Genomic DNA, 20,953 nt, shown 5'->3' on the forward strand with positions numbered 1-20,953 from the left:
GCATGATCGTGGTTGGCTCAAGGCCTCTTCGTCCACAAGAATTATCTCTATATAGGCAGTGCTGGTCGGGGCTGGGACAGGGGTCAGGGGGTCGGGCAGGACTGACAGGGGGTTGGTGTAGATCATCCACTCGGTATTGGGGCACTTACAGAGAGACAAAAAAGAAGCGTGTTTAATTGTGATGTGATATTGCCAAGTAAGAGCAAACAAAAAACCAGATGACTTAAAAAGTATAGTAATGCTAAATATATTGTATATGATTGGTCATAATAACTATTGTTTTGGAATAGTTTGAGCAAGTAAAAGCTGTACTCTTGTTATAAGCTGGATAAAAGGCTTGTCATATGTGTCCTTGAAAGTGCAATACACACGGGTTGTGTTCTCAAGTGACCTACTGGATGGGGAACAGGGATAACCGTTTGGGAGACTGCATTGGGAAATTCTTTCTTGTGGAGCTTGTCCTGAGCTGTGGGAAGAAACAAAGATTTAGGTGAGCTTTAGAAGACATTAATTAATGACGTGATCTAAATAGTAACAAGAAAACAGGATTATTTCTATCCCCCGCCATGGAGAGAGAGAGAGAAATTCAAAAACATCAAACAGCACTAGTTCAGCAGTGTTTGATACTCACTTCAGAGTTTGAAATATGAAACGGTTTCTGCCTATGCTCCGGAAACAATTTTTTTAAATACTACACATATTTGTTCAACTTGTTTCTAAGGAAACACAATCCTTTTTGTAGAAATACCAAGACATCAAAAGGCATCAGTTAACCAATTTCATAATACAATATTGAACGGTTTCCAAGTAACATGATCCGGAAACGAAACGTGGCGGACAGACGGACAGCACCTGGAAGTGGGAGGGAGATATAGGCCTATCTCCCTCCCACTTCCAGGCGATGGATAATAACCTGTAACAAATGGTACCTCATGTTTTATTTTGTTTGCACTCCTATTCATCTCCAGCGATGCACAAAAAATGCACAAAACAGATTAGACAGAAATTGCTAAAATTAGAACAAGCGAACCTTCACAAATGAAGAGTTTTAGGGATGCTAGGCCTCGATGAACATACGTGGCGCGAAAATAACCGAATTTTGTATTCACTTGAAATAGAACTGATGTAAAATCATAATAAGAATGAAAGTTTCCGGTATGGGGGAATCGTAGGCACCTAACAAAAAAATGATGCATCAAAAGAAGACCAGGAGAAACGTCATTGTTCTTTTGCTTCTAGGCCTAAATCCATCCGAACGGATTTGGGCACGCTAATGCGTGCTTGCGAATAGGGAAGCTGCCGTAGGGTTAAGAAAAGAAATACGTAACATAAATCAGTTTTCAAAGAAGATCTTAATAATCAAAAACATTACTATTGTCTGTTATGATGTGACGGAATATGACTGTTCGTATAGGTTTGATTAGAAAAGGAATTTACATCGAAAACGGGCCAAAACCGAGGAAACAAAGAACACAGAAAATTACCTTGGTGATAAACCCTGGCAGCACTTGCATACATGATGCAGAAATCAGCAGGAGTGTGAAACACAGAGCGAAAGAAGAGCAGAGTCGTGAGATTGCTTCTGCAATAAACAACAAAATGGCGTCGTTTGTGTAGACAACTGTCGCTATGGAGATGGTGATAATCTCGGGCTGCTTCGTGTAATCACGTCATTGGTCTCGTTCATCCAATAGATTAGTTAGTGAGAGCTTAATGTCGGAGGATAGTCCAAGTTATGCAGGTCTCCGATGTTTACCATTTGTGGAAACACGGAAGCACGGTAACGGTGCTGACAAACCTAGAAACATAATCTTGGCAAACAGGGATTCGAACCCACAATGGCAGATTTCTGCACAGCCAATTGCGTCACCTTAGACGACTTGGCCAACCGTGCCCCCAGTTCTATAGATAAGCCCAAGGTAGGATATGACTGGCCTATTGGAATCGCAACACATTATATTGGACTAATAAGATCAAATAAGACGTGTTCAGCCACATTTGTCAAAAGTGTCAATTTTATAGGTTTTAGGAAAAGGCTTTTTAACCCACACTGATCTGCGAAAGTGCACGCATAATGGCGCATTTGGTAATGGTGGCACTTACTAGGCCATACAAAGATTTGCTCTGGAAGTTTCAAACACGGCTATAAGATAGATGCTCATGATGTCTCGCCTTGGATTGTATGGCCCGGACTCGATTATTTACAGACCGCCCTCATATAGTTGGAATATTGCTGAGTGCGGTGTAAACCACAAATAAAAAAAACTATTTATAAGTTTTAATAGCAGTATAAAGTGATTGTGATTGAGTATGGTTTTACGCCGCTTTTAGCAATATTCCAGCAATATCACGGCGGGGGACACCAGAAATGGGCTCCACACATTGTACCCATGTTGGGGATCGAACCCGGATCTTCAGCGTGACGAGCGAACGCTTTAACCACTCGGCTACCCGACCGCCCAGCAGTATATAGGGTTTATTGATTTATACATATTTGGAAATAACAGGTTATCAAGTTAATTGTATATAGATAACTAAAGTGAAATTCTGGGAGGGATAACATTTTTCTTCATATTTTGTTAATTGATTTGGCTCGTCTCAATACGACAAATAATCGAGAGTTTATCCCTATGGATGTTGACGTGGTGTTGCTACCAGGGAGAGAATTAGTATATATGGTTTTGCGCGGCTTTTAACAATATTCCAGCAATCTTCCCCAAGAATGGGCTTCACACACAGAACCCTTGTAGGGAATAAATCCCTGGCACCATTGAAACGTCACTTGGGCGTACAAAACTAAAATTGACGATCTGAATGCATGACTTCCTGATAGTGTTGTCTTTCCGCGAACCTTAGAGAAACAAAATATGGGGATACATCGAAAGAACGGGGAGTGTTGGGGTGGATAAAACTGTCAACAATGATCAGAATGATTGCGTTTCTCTAGTGTCGGACTCCTGCATGTGGCCTCTCATATAATACCTACCAAATATAAATATATTAGATCATTATACTTATTTTAAACTCGCATTGCCTTAATCTGAGTCACAAATGTATGAACGTAGCACATATATTTGATAATATTGCACAATTCGTCTATTGGCATTGTGTATGGATCACGGTTATTATTTTTAAGGTTCCACCACGGACAACAAACCACAAAGTTCAGACCTTAGACTTTTTATATTTTCATATTTTTATATATTTTCATTACATTACGGTAAGAAAAAAGCCCTTCCACGCATTGATGCATCTTCCCGAGGCAAGAGAGTGGAAACTGGACTTTTAACAGTTAACTCTCTTGCCTCGGGAAGATGGTATTGATGTTACTGTAATGTTTAAGAGGGGCGATCGGTTAGAATAGTGGTTAAAGCGTTCGCTCGTCACGCGGAAGACCCGGGTTCGATTTCCGACATGGATACAATATGTGAAGCCCATTTCTGGTGTCCCCCGATATTGCTGGAATATTGCTAAAAGCGGCGTAATACCTTACTCACTCACTGTGGTGTTTAAGACGGAATCCAGTTGTCCAAGGCAGGGGGTCATATTTTATGTTTTATGTTCTGTTTCCCTGAATTTTAGAACCTAAAGAAACAAACAAACACACATTCGCAAGAAGAACTAAAAATAAGACATAAGCCACATTCAAGTTTAGTTAAATTTTCATGTTCTCCCTTGCGTTTCGGGGCATGACTTTGCACCAAACTACTCAAATCACTTGACAACACAGATAGGGTTACTGTTCAATACTCATTCTGAATTGTTTTCTTCAATATGGTTATTAAAGAAAGAAACCAAAACAATTTTTTTAGCAATATAATAACCGTATTGCCTCTATAAGACGCCCGAGCCTCTATTAATATCGAGCATGCCGTTGACCCGGAACTCACTGCCTTACCAAATCCCAGCTAGGCGCTTCCGTACTTAACTGATATAAATCATATCATTTTCTGTCAATAGACAGACGAAAATGGTTTAACTGACTTTATCGCCAATTCGCCCATGGTAATTTGAATATCAGTTTTATACGATCGCCTTTGCTAAATTGAACTATCACACGGATCCTCTATAGTGAAAGAATATATGAGATGGGACATTTGTGATGTTATTCTTCTTCAAAACAAAGAAGTATGTGATTGTTTAAACCGGATTAAATCAATATTTGCAACACCTGGAATTTGTGCACCACATGTGACCATGCCACGCCCCCCGAAACATAAACATTGCCACGTGCCCTATACCATAATGCACTCTGATCCAAGATGGCAGCGCCCATGAAGAGAACAACGCTTTGAGATGTTGTCCATTGTTTAGCTATGTTTTTTTCACTAAGATGGATTCGTCATTCCGTAAAGTCGTTCAGAAGAAGATTTATGATGTCCTATCTCACAAATACGGCCTTATTCTTGTGATTTTCGGCGTATTTGCTCTTGGAATATCTGCGTTTCATTTCGGGGAGGTAAACTCATAAAAATATAAATTGCTAAATGCGCTCCCAACGAGTAGACTTCTAAATGGTCATGTGTTACATGTCGACACAATAGAGATTGGTGTTTTGTATCAAATGTAGAAAATTCTTTTCAGTGCTGTCTTCGGAAAATGTATCATGGTTCATGTATTGCAGATTATTTCTTATGTTTACAAGCAGGCTAGTTACTACTAGCCTGTCTGTAATTGACCCTAAGCAATATACATTGAAGTACCATAGGCCATGTTTATGCCCTTTGTACAATTGCTACAAACCATTACGGGTATAAACATAGACTATCATTGACTTTGTTCCTAAGCATAAAGAAATTCCACTTTTCAAGTTTAACTTTCAGGAGTATTCGATCTGCTTTTACTGTAGAATGAATTAAACATTTTCAAGACGTGTATGGAAAAATGTCATATACCCTATCAACTTAACAATTCTAGTGGTTATATTACATGCCTATGACAATGGGTTTACTTTTCTTTCCTTAATTTAAACTGTGGAACATGAAATTATTCAGAGCGGCTGGTGACCAACCAGCTAAGTATATGATAGAATCAGAGCACATTTAATTAATTTAAAGTAATATGTGTGTCCATAATATATATTTGTACATGTATCTATATGCTTTAATTTCTATTTATCTTAATGGTAATTCGTCAAACTGTGTCACACTTCATATATACTACATTTCCATCCCTTCTGACTGGTTAAGTGATTTCATAGTTGTCTCTTGTACATCTTCTAACCATGATAACATCAACAATATTTCACAGGCTGTGGTCGACTGGAGCAGGGAGAAGTACGCAGCTGTTTTCAACTCCTTCAGTGACAATGTTGCTGGAAGGTCCTTCAGACAGAGGTGAGCCAACCAATGTCTTCAGCATGTATGTCATGTGTAACTTACTTAGCACATAAACAAACTTTAGGTGATATTTATCTTTCAAAATCTAATTATTACAAACCCAGAATTATAAGGGTGAAAATGACAAAAGATTTAGAAACGTTTACCCGGTACTTAAATAGCTAGCCAATGAAACAATGATGAATTATAATAGGATGTTATCACTCAGACATGCATCTGGATTGCAGCTAGATGATGGCGTTAGGTTAAACTTATACATGTTCAGGTTAAAAGACCTCTTGTGAGGTCTATGAAAACAGTAAACATATATTTTTGGGATTTCTCCTCAAATACGCGACCCTTTCATATCAGAACACAACAGTAGGCCAGTCATCATAGGTGCTGGAAATTGTTCTGTGTCCCTTAGTTGCATCAGGATTCAATGAAAGTGAGTTTGAATACCAGACTTTTGCTGACTATGATCCTTGGTTTGTCAGCTCCAATACTAGCAATACTCATTGGTTTCATCAATGTCTTTGGCCCTTCCTCCTAACCCTTCAGAATTTCCAGCAGAGAATGTGTGATATAACTAAAAACCCACTCATTCAGTTTAACTTCAGCGCTTTTAACCTTTACATTTCTGAAACTGCAGACAAATTTTGTTTTTTTAGGCTATGTCTACCGGTGCCCATTGACGTTGTGTATACATGGGTCAATGGCACAGATGAAAGTCTGGTGGTGGAGCTGCGCAGAGTTAAGAGGGACATGGAGAAAGAGCTGAACATAACCAGGTGGGAACTCCTTCCAGGGTACCATAATGGATTCAAATTTAGTTGTAAACATTGTTATCTGTATATCACTAACATTGATGTAATAATATATTGCAGTGCTTTATTTGTTTTGGATAAACAGGATCAACAGTGATCATTGACAGACAGTGATACACAGCCAACTCAGAAATTTAATGCATATATATCAAAATATGATATGAATATATATTTTCAAAAATGAGAACACTCTTGCACTCAATTGCATCAAGTGTTCCCTGTAATCATGGTAATACTTATTTGTCAGTTCAAGCAATATCATGTCACAGTTGTTGAGAACAATATGATGTGATGTCATCCATTGTTCAAGACGTCATAAATTAAACAATAGGTTGACCAGGCAAATTTCTCTGTAAGGTTGACATTTCATAGTTGTGCTTCATTATCAGTCTTATTATAGAGAATAGCCTATTAAAAACCCAGACCGATGGAATACCTGTTCTTGTGAATGAATCCTTTACTCGGGATGGATATTCCATAATTGCTTGTTTGAAAGCTCACCTTCTGGATGATCTTGTTGGGAAGGTTAAGCTGTATTGAAAGCAAGGTAACCCCGCAACCATGTTTCTTTAATCTGGAAATTTGTTAATTGTGATGATTTCATTTGGAACAGTACCATCCCAATTATTGAAGTTTCACTCCACATTATACAGGCTACTTTCATCTATTTGACAGACTGTTTCAAATAGCATCATATATGAACATGATGAAAAGCATTGAAATGAAAGTCACTTATTTCGTATGCAGAACATTTAGAAAATGGTAAGTAAAACATTCACTTATATTCTGTATGTATCATGTTAATTGTTTCTTCCTGTGCATTCAACAAGACAGTTTAAACACAAGGACTCCCTTCTTCATAAGATACCAGGACAGTATAGACCCCAAGTACCAAATGGGGATCAGGTGGACACAATGTCTGCGTCGATTACCAATATGACTGCCTGGGAAGATATACAAATAGTTACATTCAGGGTCCTAAGCTTTTATGACTAAGATTACTGTCCCGTGAAGATCCAGGGTAGAATAGGTCTTCAGCAACCCATGTTTGTCGTATAAGGTGACTATGCTTGTCGTAAAAGGTGACTAAAGGGATCGGGTGGTCAGACTTAGCTGATGCATGTCATCGTATCCCAATTGCGTGGATCGATGCTCATGATGTCAATTACTGGATTGTCTGGTCCAGACTTGATTACTTACAGACCGCCGTCATATGGCTGGAATATTGTTGAGTGCGGCGTTAAACAACAAACAAACAATAATGACAAAGGCTACTCCTGTACATCCATAGACTTGTCCTCTCTTTAGATTTTTAGAATTTTCTTGACCCTTTAAAATGGTTACCAGAAGTATAGATGTGGCAAGTGGGAAGTATATGTTGATGTTTAATGTGAAGACAGTGATCACAGGATACATATCCTTTCCGATACAGTCTCTGACAATCTTGCAGGTTTATGTGATATGTCTTGAATAAACAATGATAAACATAATAAACTGATGATTGTTGTGCAAATACTTTAATGTTGTGTAAAATCAGTATTATATATTCACATGTTCAAACAAACAGTAAATGTATGTTTTTGTAGCACTATGTTATTCATCATGTTTATAGTTATCATGTTATTATGTTAATAATCAACGGCTTCTAACAAAGTTTAAATATATGATTTAAAAAATCACCTTTTAGGCTTAACAAAATACAAGAATTGGTTCTCAGGCAAAGACTTTTGAAAAAATTGTGTAAAATCTACCTGGGAAAGGGTCTCCCTACATAAATGTATTCCTTGATGAGTTGAATACTTGAATACAGTTTTTGACCACAGTGGACTTGGAATATTTAAGGGTTTGTTCTTTTTATTGTGTAAATAAAACGAAATATGCAGAAAACTTTATGATGATGCGGGCAGTGCCTGAAAACCAAGAATATAATTTTTTTTTAGCCTTAGCCATGGTGGTGGATTGAGATGTAACAGAAGATTTTGTTCTCCAATGCTCCTCCCAATATAAGGATGCTTTCAGTGTGTTGTTGAATGTTTCTGTGTTCGGGTTGGTGTTGAAGCAGCTTGGAGATGACAATCTATGCAATATCATCTGTGAATATTATCGGTTTCATCAAATTTGTGTTCAATCATTTGCATCATTGTAATCAATGTCAAGTCTCATGTAGGTGTACACTGCTGTGTATATGAGTACAAGTTACTCGTTTGTGTTCACATGTATAGTCCAGTGAATTTGGTGGCCCAGTCATCTAATGTCCCACAATTTGCAGTGCAGAGTTACGTCCCTTAGACAAGCCAGAATCCTAGGATCATGGGTTCAGTCCCAGATTCACCCTGATTTGGATTCTTGTCAGCTTTTTCCGTGGCTCTTGGTTTCACCAAAGTGGTAAATAGGGCTTGGAATGATAACTCAGGTCGGGTGGGTCCAGAACAAGACCCAGGCAACCCACAGGACTACCCAGACCCATGGTTACATCACGTGAGATACTGTTTAATGACAATAACAGTACAACTCCTGGGTTACTACAAGTCACTAATGATCCTATTTCTTTCTGACTTTGCACACATTCCTTCTGACTTTTATTTGTTTGAGTAAAGATAAAGCTTCAATCAACTTCAATGTGTGCATGATCAGGTCGTGTTATACTTGTATCTGAATAGTTTTTGCCATGGCTCCAGTAAAACAATTGACAATTGGACAACTCTTGAGACCTACAGCAGGTACCCGGGTATAGTCAGGTAATTGGGGGTCAGGTTTCCTGGTAGTACATTTGGACTCATCCCAGCCCTAGTGGTAAATGTCGTCAGACCTAACAAATGCGGCATTCCTAACACATCAAGCTATTTTGTAACTTATTCTTGTTAGTGATCTATGATGTAATCTTGCTACAACAAATGTACTTTGTAGCAATATTCTTCTCATTAAATACGAGCATAGAGTACCCTAGTGTTAAAAGCATTGACCCATCGCCGGGTTCGATTCCTGATGTTTGTTCAATGATTGTTTCTCTCACTCACTCACTCACTCACTCACTCACCCACCCACCCACCCACCCACCCACTCACTCACTCACTCACTCACTCACTCACTCACTCACTCACTCACTCACTCACTCACTCACTCACTCACTCACATGCTGAAGAAGCAACAACAGATGAGGCTCCAAGCCAAATCCAGATTTGAGCTGTGTACTGCATGAAACAAGCCTTGACCAGTTCCATAACCCATCATAGTTAACCCCATCTTGTATCTCAGTGTCTAGAGTGTTCCAGCAGCTGAATTCTACTGTTGATCCTACTTAAAGGACTAATGTCAACTTGCCTAGGGCATATATTGCCCTGTTAGTATCACTCGAAGAAAGTATTTTCGGAGTACATTATGTCAACAAGCTGCAGACCTTTCTGAACGCAATGTTGGGAGCTAATGTTGGTATGGAGATACAAGGGTAGAGACTGAAGTTTTAGTCCCAGAGATTAACTGCTGATTGACTTCAGTCATTATTTGATTGTGGTTGAGACAGTGGTAAAATCTGGGTAAGTTCTAGGGCTTGCATTTACACTCAGAATATCATGATGTCGATACAAAGTGTCTCCAAATTTTGAATTCTTACCAAAACGAGAAAATTGATACAAATATGAATATTACACCTGAATTTTTTCTGAACTTAGGCCATGTGTAGACTACTGTAACTTTTATTACATTATTTTTAATTTTAGTAACGATGGTATTAGATCAACCTTGTAGTTGAAAATTTTGTAAAGATTTAAAGACAGAAATTACAGTCTGCAGTGCTCCTGATGGAAAAATAGTAAATGTATACATTGTTATAGACATGTCACAGTATTTTTCAGTTTCTAGTCAATGACAGCCATTTACATGGAGTGGAAGTCAGTAGAGCAGGCTTTTCTTACATAGATTGGCACCGAATAATATAGATACTGAATTATTGAAGTTTTGTCAAATAATAAACCACAAAATATTTTCAGGGAATTGTGTGTGTACTCATGTTACCATTTATGTTTCCAGGGAGGAGAAATGTTCATTCAGCAACTGCATCCCAGCTGCTATGGCCATCCTTGACCCTATGATACCAATGGCCTTGACCCTGACCCAGCTGGTGGAACTCTACCCAGCATTCTCAGATGCGACCTCGTTGTTTGACCTTCAGTCTGAGGGAGAGGACAAGCTCAATATCACAGTTGTGACATTCGGCAATGAAACACATGGTATGTTGAGCTGGGACCCAGTATTAGGGCAAAATATACCAGTCAACGTTTGATAGGGATTATCAGATATGTCAGATTCATTCATTCATTCATTCATTCATTCATTCATTCATTCATTCATTCATTCATTCATTCATTCATGTGCAACCATGACATTTGGATTATATCTATAACCATGGTAACTGGTCATCAAGAAAACTCATCCAAACTTTGTCATCCAGTATTTATATTTTCTTTATTTTGCCTACCTATTGATCAATATTTGTTTGCAAGGAGCCAATCCATACTTTGTAGTGGGACAGTTGCAGATGTTAACTAAACAGGAGCTATAAGCAGATGTTCCAAATCTCCAGCTGGGCATATTTCATGCTGATTTTCTCTAACCTGCTTTCTTCCCATCATATATATATAAAGCCTTCAACTTGTGTGTGACAGTTTGTTATTGTTCCTATGCTCTGATTACTCTTATTATACAGACATAACAGAGACATGAACATCTTTTCATATGTGCAATAAGCGCCACTACTGAGACATGACAGTCCGTGTTTTTCTTGTGTGTACTTCAGATCTGTTCACAAAAAGCAGATGTGCAGAAGGGGTATATAATACCTATAATAATAATGCCTAGTAACTACCTAGGAAAATGTTTCAGTTTCATCAATAGTTTAACTATGTTTGTCCACTACCATTCAATCTCTGACAACAAATTTAACTTGTTGTGTATGACTTTAATAAATGCCCCTCCTTTATCAATTTTCTAAGGGGCAGTCGGGTAGCCCAGTGGTTAAAGCGGTCGCTAGTCACGCCAAAGACCCGGGTTCGATTCCCGTCATGGGTACAATGTGTGAAACCCATTTCTGGTGACCCCCGCCATGATATTGCTGAAATATTGCGAAAAGCGGCGTAAAACCATACTCACTCACTCACTCAATTTTCTAAGCACCCAGGGCACTTATTACAGCAAGTATGGTAGTCCTACTAAACATTCACTTTTTATATGATCACATCCATTGATTAATGTACACATGCATGGAACCCGCTTTTTAGATAAATAAATATAAAGAATAGAATGCCAACCGTTCGCATTGATGGTTTTTATTATAACTCATTAAGACTTTGGAATATAAAATAAACGTTAATCTTCATTCTATTTTTTTTGCAGTGAATCCTGTTGTTGACTTGAGCCTTGTGATATATGGGATGAATATCACCGTTTCTAAAGGTTTCTATGTGAGTAACTTGGCCACTGTCGGGGGGCCCATATTATAAACAGTCACTCTTCACCCCCATACCTTGTATTGAGTGTTTTCTTGTGTGAAGCAAGCTTTGAGATCCCCAATGCTCAACATGTCTGATTGGGTTTCATCTCACATACAAGTGGGGGCCTCTTGTAGTGTAAGGACCTCTCCCACCTCATCCATGACAGTCTATTAATTTGATTATTTATATATATATATATACTACTCAAAAGAAGTTAAATAACACCATTCTTTCATATTACATGACAGATGAACTTCAGTAATCTGAAAGAATAGGAGTAGTTTATAGAAGGGCCTACTTGTACAAGGCCACAATTTTTAATTTTTATTTATGTGAAACTCTCTTTCAAAAGGGTCCTGTTGATAATCTGAGAAAATCTATGCTAAGTTAGGGACAAGGCAGAGGTGGTGACACAATTTCCTAAACTAAGCTGTCGTGACGAACGGGGCCAGGGTATTTATCATAATAGAATGGAAATATTATATATAGGATCACAAGGATGATTCCCACAGACAAACTATGACTTATGACAGCAGCACAATCTTTGTAGAATAGAACTGTCACACTCTTTCTCCATCTCCATCTCCATCTCCATCTCCATCTCTGCAGACGTCGGACCCCTCTGTCCCGAGGGGGATACAGCTGAAAGACACCATCCTCATGTCGGGCTTCCCACACCAGTACACGCAGGAGGAACTCACCGCCAAGCTGCCGAACCCGGTCCACAAGGCAAGTCACCGGTGCTCAAACTGCTGTAAACTAAGCTTATAACAAACTCAAAGGGGCCACTAATTTTTGTTCGTTATAGCCATAGTTTGTTATACCGGTATGTATAAGCATATGTACAGCAAAGCGATGGGACCAAAAAACAATTCATTATTTTCTTCAGTTCATTTTAAACGTGTTGGTTATAAACGTAGTTTACTGTACAACACAATTCCTGATCATGATGATGGGTTTCGAGACATGGACCATTTGATCTGAGATCAAGTGCCTTGTCAGTATTAACAAACAGGTTAACCCAGCAAGGTGACATGGTAGGGACGTCATCTGCAGGATGTCTCCCCACCCTACTGTAGTTTTACTAGGTTTTTATTTAAGCATTTGAACATTGTAAAATTGCCAGTTATAGTTAATGTCTCCTGTCTTTGATATGCTTAGGAAGTCAGATTGTTCATTTCTTAATAATGTTTAAATATACAGCTTTTCCATTGTATGAATGTCATCGCAAGTTTTGACGTTATACAGTTTAGCCCTCTCTGTGAAAATTCATACTCACACTAAATGAAAGTTAATTTTTAGTTGATGAGGGGTTGGTTTTTCATTTCAGATTGATATGTATTCCGACAAAGGAATTGCTGTGCTGCATGTACCAAAGAAAGAAGACTTTGACAGTCTTGTGAATGTGAGTAGCTCATCATCTGTGATGCAGCCTGCGATTTTAGCCACTAGTCCGAAGCCAGAGTCTCGTAAAATTCTGGTTGGTCTAGTAAGCTCAGCTAATACGAGAAATTCTACTGGAAATGATGTTTCGAGCCAAGTTCGGATTAATAGTCTCAAGTGTTAGCACAGACTAGTGATGATGTAGCTGATGATTGTGTAAATATGTTTTATTTTCCTGTCCTAAGAAATAGGATTTGACATAGACATGTATGTGCAGTCAAAAAATATAAAGCATTGTATCAGTGAGGTGGGGGTATGTCATAGCCTTGGTCACTGTTGATCAAGGCTATTACATACCCCCAGTGTACCATCAACTCATCAAAGACCCCAATCAATCATTATCCTGTTGTTTATATCACTGGCTTCACCCTTCTGTGCATGTTACTGAATTTGCCGATAATTGTCTTCACTACCCTTTTATGTACATAACAGGCTTCAGACCCGTGAAGATTCCGGGGTAGAATAGGTCTTCAGCAACCCATGCTTGCCGTAAAAGGTGACTATGGTTGTCGTAAAAGGCGACTAACAGGATCGGGTGGTCAGGCTCGCTGACTTGGTTGATGCATGTCATCGATCCCAATGGCGTAGATTGTTGCTCTTGACATAATTCACTGGATTGTCTGGTCCAGACTCGATTATTTACAGACCGCCGTCATATAGCTGGAATATTGCTGAGTGCGGCATAAAACAACCAACCAACTATAACAGGCTTCTCCACTCCAGTACAACTACATCTGATATCTACTCTACTGTATAAACATTGCCTCCTACCTGGCATACTACCTTACTCTGTATACCACTTGCTTGATAACGGTGTTAGAACCTACACCGAAATGTCGCTCTTAATTGTAATAAAGATGTTGTTCATCCATAAATCTTATCCTTACTTACATTCTTTCACTGTATTGAATCATTCTCTCAATGTGTTGAATAATTCTTTTACCTTGTTGAATAATTCTTTCAGTGTTGAGTCATTCTTTCACTGTATTGAATAATTTTTTCAATGTGTCGAATAGTTCTTTCACTGTATTGAATAATTTTTTCAATGAGTTGAATCATTCTTTCAATGTGTTGAATCATTCTTTCAATGTGTTGAATCATTCTTTCGCTATGTTGAATCATTCTGTTACATCATTGTCTCCTGTAGATAAAGAACTTCTCCCTGGAAGGCAAGGAACCGATCCTGCATGCTGCCAAACTAGTGTGGGATCTTCGCGATGTAAGTACAGGAAGCATACCAGGGGGATGACTCCGGCACAGATTCGATTCCTTACAGCACTCCATCCATCCTTCATTACACAGTGTATTGTATCTCAATTCTATTATGATAAATGCTCTGGCCTCATTCTCAACCAGGGGCGATGGGGTAGCCCAGTGGTTAAAGCGTTCGCTCGTCATGCCAAAGACCCGGGTTCAATTCCCCACATGGGTACAATGTGTGAAGCCCATTTCTGGTGTCCCCCGCCGTGATATTTCTGGAATATTGCTTAATGCGGCAGAAAATCAATTAACTCGCTCATTCTCAACCATGGTTTCAATTTGAGTCCGATTTCTAACGGCACATATATTATACACAGGATAATCAAGAATGATTGCCATGCCATAGCTGTAGAACTTTCCAAGGCATGCACTCAGGTTCCTCATTTCAAGGAGGTAAAGCCTTGGGATGATCACCATGTTACATCAGATTGTTACAAGCATCATTGGTATTTGTTTCAATTTAATGCCCATTATTGCATAATATTTTGCAGTTTTCTCGAGATGAAGATATTGCTGCCAGTCGCTTTGAGGACAATGAGGTAAGAGTAGGACACGGTAATGTGGTCATGGATGGTGCGGGATGGAGACTGGTGGAAGGCTCATACTCGAGAAATGGCAGATTTTGAAAAAAGGGGTGCACATAATACCCAAGTCTCAAAGTGATTTGGCTGATGGCGAAGTTAACATATAGAGTGTCTGAAAAAAGTGGAGTGGTGCACCCCCAGCACACCCAGCACCCAATCTCTCAATCCACCAGTGAATTAGAATACATTTGTTGCAGCATATATAGTAAAGGATATGTTCTATTGAGTATAACAGTGTAGATTCCAAGTTAGCATTGTACCTAGCAAGCTGTGCTTGTTGTATAATTGAGTGAGTGTGTTGGGTTTAACACCGCTTTTAACAGTATTCCAGTTATATCGCGGCGTGTCAGCTTAATGTGGGAGGAAAGCCCAAAGTGATGCAGGTCTCAGACATTTACCACTTCGGTGAAAACCACGAGCACAGGTATGGTGCTGACAAACCTAGAAACATAATCGGGGCCATCCGGGATTCGAACCCACAATCATAGGTTTCTGTTGTGCCCAAGGGACGTAACTCTTCACAGCAAATCGCAGCGTCTTAGACGACTGGGCCACCCGTGCCCCCGCTTAATGTATAAGGCATCTTAATGGATGAGTGCCTTGGTTGACGTATTTCAACGTACCATGACGGTGTATGTTGTTGGTTGTTTCATTCACATGATTATCTGGTACAGACAGAATTATTTACAGGTTGCCATGAGAAACAAAAGTAGCATTTGGTTAGCAGAGACAGAAGTAATACCAACTGTGTCTGTGTTTCAGGAGCTGCGGTACTCCCTCCGGTCAGTGGAGAAGTTCGCTCCCTGGGTGCGCCACATCTACATCGTGACCAACGGTCAGCTGCCCTACTGGCTGGACCTAGAGAGTTCCCGAGTCACCATCGTCACTCACGAGGTAACACGCTCTGTCCCAGAAAGTCAAATTCATGTATGGTGATGTCTCAGAGAAGAACTCTCTCCTTTTTGGCTCACCTGACTGATAGTCAAGTGAGTTATGGTGATTTGTTTTTGCATATCTAACTCCCAAGATATTATACCTATAATAATACGTGATCCATAATTATCTGTCAAGATACTAGCATCTTAGACTATCAGCATTGTACATCTATACACATGCGCGAGGGGAGTCCCAGTAAGCCGTCAGCCTGTACAGACGTCTCTTAGTAAATCAGTAAACAGTGATTAACCAAACCCAGCGTTCGTTATGCAGTTCTCAGCTGATACGACAACCTCAGAATATTACAGTGATGTCTCAGAGAAAGAACTCTCTCCTATTTGGCTCACCTGACTGATAGTCAAGTGAGTTATGGTGATTTGTTTTTGCATATTTTACTCCTATACGCATGTTATCCAGACTTCAGGTGTATAATATACTAAGCCAGTGATAAATGATCTCTAGCATAAGTAATCTTTGCAAACATTTTGAGTTGAATATACAGACATGCTTAATGCACAATATGATTAATGAAATTAATCTGGGGAATTAGAAAATTTTACAGGTGTTATCAGTGAAAAGGAAAGTGGCAAACTTCTGGATAACAACCACTTGTTATCGAGCTCATGTTGAATGAGATTCAGCAGGTGTGAACATGGATCAAAAGTATTCTTCTGATTGGCACACTTAAATTGCAAAGGGCACCTTTAAAAGATCATAATCAGTGCTCTGTGACACACTTGAAACAGGTATATTTCTCTCCCTGTATTAAATCAAGCCTTTAACTCTAATGGGTACCAGGTTAAAAGGTTGGAAGAAGAAAACGGAGATACAGGCCTCATCTGCATTTACAATACTTGGCCCCTTGACTGCCTGCTGTGGCTGAATATTTCTATTTTCATTGCAGGAGATTTTCCCCAACAAGAGCCACTTGCCAACCTACAGTTCCCCGGCCATTGAGAGCCACCTTCACCGCATCCCAGGGCTGTCAGACAAGTTCATCTACCTCAATGACGATGTCATGTTCGGATCAGAAGTGTGGCCTGATGATTTCTTCTCCTATGCTACCGGACAGAAGGTACAGAGTATATTGTGTTTCCTTGTCAAATAACATGTTTATCTCATCAAGTCACCGGACATAGGTGATGTTTTCATGACTACAAACAGAAGTGAAAAAACTTTTTTTACAAGAAAGGACATTGGTTTTATTTATCATGTATATCTAACTGATCTTTCCACAATTTTTCTCTGAAAACCTTAGTTTCATTGAGGTAGACTGAAGGTAGTTCTGTCAGGAAGTGTCGTTTCAAGTGAGATGTCAATTTTTTATCAGCTAAATACAATGTACAGTATTTCATCACTAAGTTTGTAATCAAGAGATATATTTCAGATTCTACTTTTAGAGGTTTTTCATGTTCATAAGATTCTTTCACTGTGACAGCTTTGATTTCCTATTATTTCTACACCCGGTAAATCATGAAGTTTTTCATAATATGACAGGGCAGGTGGCAGAGAAAATGTACTGGCCTTTATCAAGGCTGATTGGGTAGTCTCCCTTTACACTTTACTGTGGAGCTACCAACCATTCCAATTTGGGCGAAATAATTACAAATTTTGATCCAAATTGTGCCAGTAGTTAAAGTCAAATATATTAGGAATTTTGTCAATAAACATTGCTTTGATATGGCACCCAAATCCTTAATACTAATGGCACTGTCTTGAGCATGTCTTAAAGGGCAAGTTCACACGGAAATGAACCTTTTTTTCTTGTACTTTTTCCACATTAAAAGTGTTAACATAGAAGTGTCAGAGACAAAAATATAAAAATATCATATTTAATTAACATATTTTTTGAACTAAACGATTTATATTTTTCACATTTACCAAGTGTTCTATTTCCATAACAAAAACACCATGGCTTATGTCCCTTGCAATATGACGTCATTGGTGCCAATTGATAAACATTATGACGTCATCATGCTTTGTTAGAGCCGCTTCGCGTGGTGTAGGTACAGTTTTGTGATTCTAGCATCTCAGATGCCATCCAGAATTGTGTTATGCTGAGTCACCACTGCGCCGGAGTGTGTCGTAGACCATGTTGTTTACCGCAAACTGGTCCTTGATATCTTTTGCGTTGAGAATAGACAGGGACCAAGTTGAATTGGCACCAATTACGTCATAATCTAAGGGGGATAACTCAGGCCTATTTCGCTCGTAAAACGAAGGCCTCATAACGGCATATCACTTTCACACTATTGTGAGCTTCCTACTTTCACTGTGAAAAAAAATGAGTGTATATTTTCAAACACAGATACTAACTAATTCTAAAATTGCGTTTTGTTTAGAAAAAGAAAGAAAGTGATTTTTGCGTGTACACTTCCCCTTTAAGTGTCTTCAACACCTCTATTCAAGTTCTAGAACAACTGTGATGAGTGTTACTATGGCTGTGTTTACTACAGAAGTACAGGGTATGTGATTGTAATGTACAGGTGTATCTGACGTGGCCGGTGCCCAACTGTAACGAGGGCTGTCCGTCCACATGGATCAAAGATGGCTACTGTGACAAGGCTTGTAACAACTCCGAGTGTGACTGGGACGCAGGAGACTGTGATGGTATGTTAGACACTCTAGACCTGGAAACATGAGAGCGCAAACTCCGTTTTGAGGACAGTTCACCAACTGAGAATATGGAGTCCCTGTATTCTGCATGTGTGTTCTCTATTTCAACAACATGCCCTCAACACTTTCGTCACCACTCGTCCCTTGCCGTAACCTGCAAGAAGGCTCGTCCCCCTATGTATGACAAACCAAGGCTTAAAACAATAAAAGAATTGGTTCCCAGGCAATGGTTTTTGAAAGTATAGTTCGGGCAGGCAGTGTCTTTTTGGGGGGGTTGTACAAACTAGTATGTAACCAATAAACCTTTGTGTAATCTATAAAACAATTGTGTACAATCAACCTGGGAAAGGGCCTCCCTACATAAATGTATTCCTTGATGAGTAAAATACTAGAATACAAGTTCGACATGGAATATTTAAGGATTTTTATATATATTTTTTTTTCAAATTGAAAAAAACAAAACGTGCGGCGAACATTATGATGATGCGAGCGGTGCCTGAGAACCAAGACTATCATTTTTCTTAGCCCAATGAGAATGTGTGTATGATTTCAAGTTCTTCGTCAAAGAATCCCTCAGAAATAATTTTTGATTTTACATATGTCTTGCATCTAAAAATATACCCAAGACACAGTTAAATGTGTTCATTCATACTGTATAATTCCGCATGTCCCGATGAGCTTTAAAGCATCTGAAATATTTATAATATATGAGGCAAGATATATGAGCCATTACGTAACGAGGTATGCCCCTTTGCGCTAAGACGGAACCTTAAGAGGGGCATGAGTCGCTATTCAGCTTGTCTTGGAATAACACGAGTTGGTTAGGAATGGCCTTCAACATAAACTGCTACATTTTAGGCTCATGTTATCAGGTTGCACACAACCGGTCCTGTTAGCTGACATGTTAAACAGACAGAATTTTTTTCAGTTGTTTGACTTTAAAAAATCTCACTTGGCTGCAATAAATGTGTTATTTCAGGTGATGCAGGCAGAATACAGCTTGGAGCTGGGTACCAGGGAGGATATGGGGACCCAAGTCTACAGGCTATAGGTGGGTACCAGGAAGTATATGGGGACCCAAGTCTACAGGCTATAGGTGGGTACCAGGAAGTATAAGGGGATCCAAGTCTACAGGCTATAGGTGGGTACCAGGGAGGATATGGGGACCCAAGTCTACAGGCTATAGGTGGGTACCAGGAAGTATATGGGGATCCAAGTCTATAGGCTATAGGTGGGTACCAGGGATGATATGGGGTTCCAAGTCTACAAGCTATAGGTGGGTACAAGGAAGGATATGGGATTCAAGTCTACAGGCTATAGGTGGGTACCAGGGAATATATGGGTATCCAAGTCTACAGGCTACAGGTGGGTACAAGGAAGGATATGGGATTCAAGTCTATAGGCTATAGGTGGGTACCAGGGAGTATATGGGGTTCCAAGTCTACAAGCTATAGGTGGGTACAAGGAAGGATATGGGATCCAAGTCTACAGGCTACAGGTGGGTACCAGGGAGTATATGGGGATCGAAGTCTACAAGCTATAGGTGGGTACCAGGGAGTATATGGGGATCCAAGTCTACAGGCTACAGGTGGGTACAAGGGAGTATATGGGATCCAAGTCTACAGGCTACAGGTGGGTACAAGGAAGGATATGGGATTCAAGTCTACAGGCTACAGGTGGGTACAAGGGAGTATATGGGATCCAAGTCTACAGGCTACAGGTGGGTACAAGGAAGGATATGGGATTCAAGTCTACAGGCTACAGGTGGGTACAAGGGAGTATATGGGATCCAAGTCTACAGGCTACAGCTGGGTACAAGGAAGGATATGGGATCCAAGTCTACAGGCTACAGGTGGGTACAAGGGAGTATATGGGGATCCAAGTCTACAGGCTACAGGTGGGTACAAGGAAGGATATGGGATTCAAGTCTACAGGCTACAGGTGGGTACAAGGGAGTATATGGGATCCAAGTCTACAGGCTACAGGTGGGTACAAGGGAGTATATGGGATCCAAGTCTACAGGCTATAGGTGGGTACAAGGGAGTATATGGGATCCAAGTCTACAGGCTATAGGTGGGTACAAGGAAGGATATGGGGATCCATGTCTACAAGCTATAGGTGGGTACCAGGGAGTATATGGGGATCCAAGTCTACAGGCTATAGGTTGGTACAAAGGAGTATATGGGATCCAAGTCTACAAGCTATAGGTGGGTACAAAGGAGTATATGGGGATCCAAGTCTACAAGTTATAGGTGGGTACAAGGAAGGATATGGGGATCCAAGTCTACAGGCTATAGGTGGGTACCAGGGAGGATATGGGGATCCAAGTCTACAAGCTATAGGTGGGTACCAGGGAGTATATGGGGATCCAAGTCTACAGGCTATAGGTTGGTACAAAGGAGTATATGGGATCCAAGTCTACAAGCTATAGGTGGGTACAAGGGAATATATGGGGATCCAAGTCTACAGGCTATAGGTAGGTA

General features: G+C 39.8%; 1 protein-coding gene across 1 annotated transcript in view; it reads left to right on the plus strand.

The window, feature by feature from the left end:
- The first annotated feature begins 4,287 nt into the window (after positions 1-4,287).
- Positions 4,288-20,953, plus strand: part of LOC139462437 (N-acetylglucosamine-1-phosphotransferase subunits alpha/beta-like) — a 33,908-nt gene continuing 17,242 nt past the window's right edge. The window contains exons 1-13 of the mRNA XM_071244145.1: positions 4,288-4,459; positions 5,251-5,336; positions 5,990-6,109; positions 10,172-10,371; positions 11,534-11,601; positions 12,241-12,360; positions 12,962-13,036; positions 14,222-14,293; positions 14,826-14,873; positions 15,681-15,812; positions 16,759-16,929; positions 18,341-18,464; positions 19,450-19,521. Coding sequence (XP_071100246.1) covers positions 4,334-4,459; positions 5,251-5,336; positions 5,990-6,109; positions 10,172-10,371; positions 11,534-11,601; positions 12,241-12,360; positions 12,962-13,036; positions 14,222-14,293; positions 14,826-14,873; positions 15,681-15,812; positions 16,759-16,929; positions 18,341-18,464; positions 19,450-19,521 — 1,414 coding nt within the window. The 5' untranslated portion in view covers positions 4,288-4,333. The remainder of the gene's footprint in view (positions 4,460-5,250; positions 5,337-5,989; positions 6,110-10,171; positions 10,372-11,533; positions 11,602-12,240; positions 12,361-12,961; positions 13,037-14,221; positions 14,294-14,825; positions 14,874-15,680; positions 15,813-16,758; positions 16,930-18,340; positions 18,465-19,449; positions 19,522-20,953) is intronic.

Source organism: Haliotis cracherodii, unplaced genomic scaffold (genome assembly GCF_022045235.1).
Source record: "Haliotis cracherodii isolate W230 unplaced genomic scaffold, xgHalCrac1.p SCAF_15, whole genome shotgun sequence".
Taxonomy (NCBI): Eukaryota; Metazoa; Mollusca; class Gastropoda; order Lepetellida; family Haliotidae; genus Haliotis; species Haliotis cracherodii.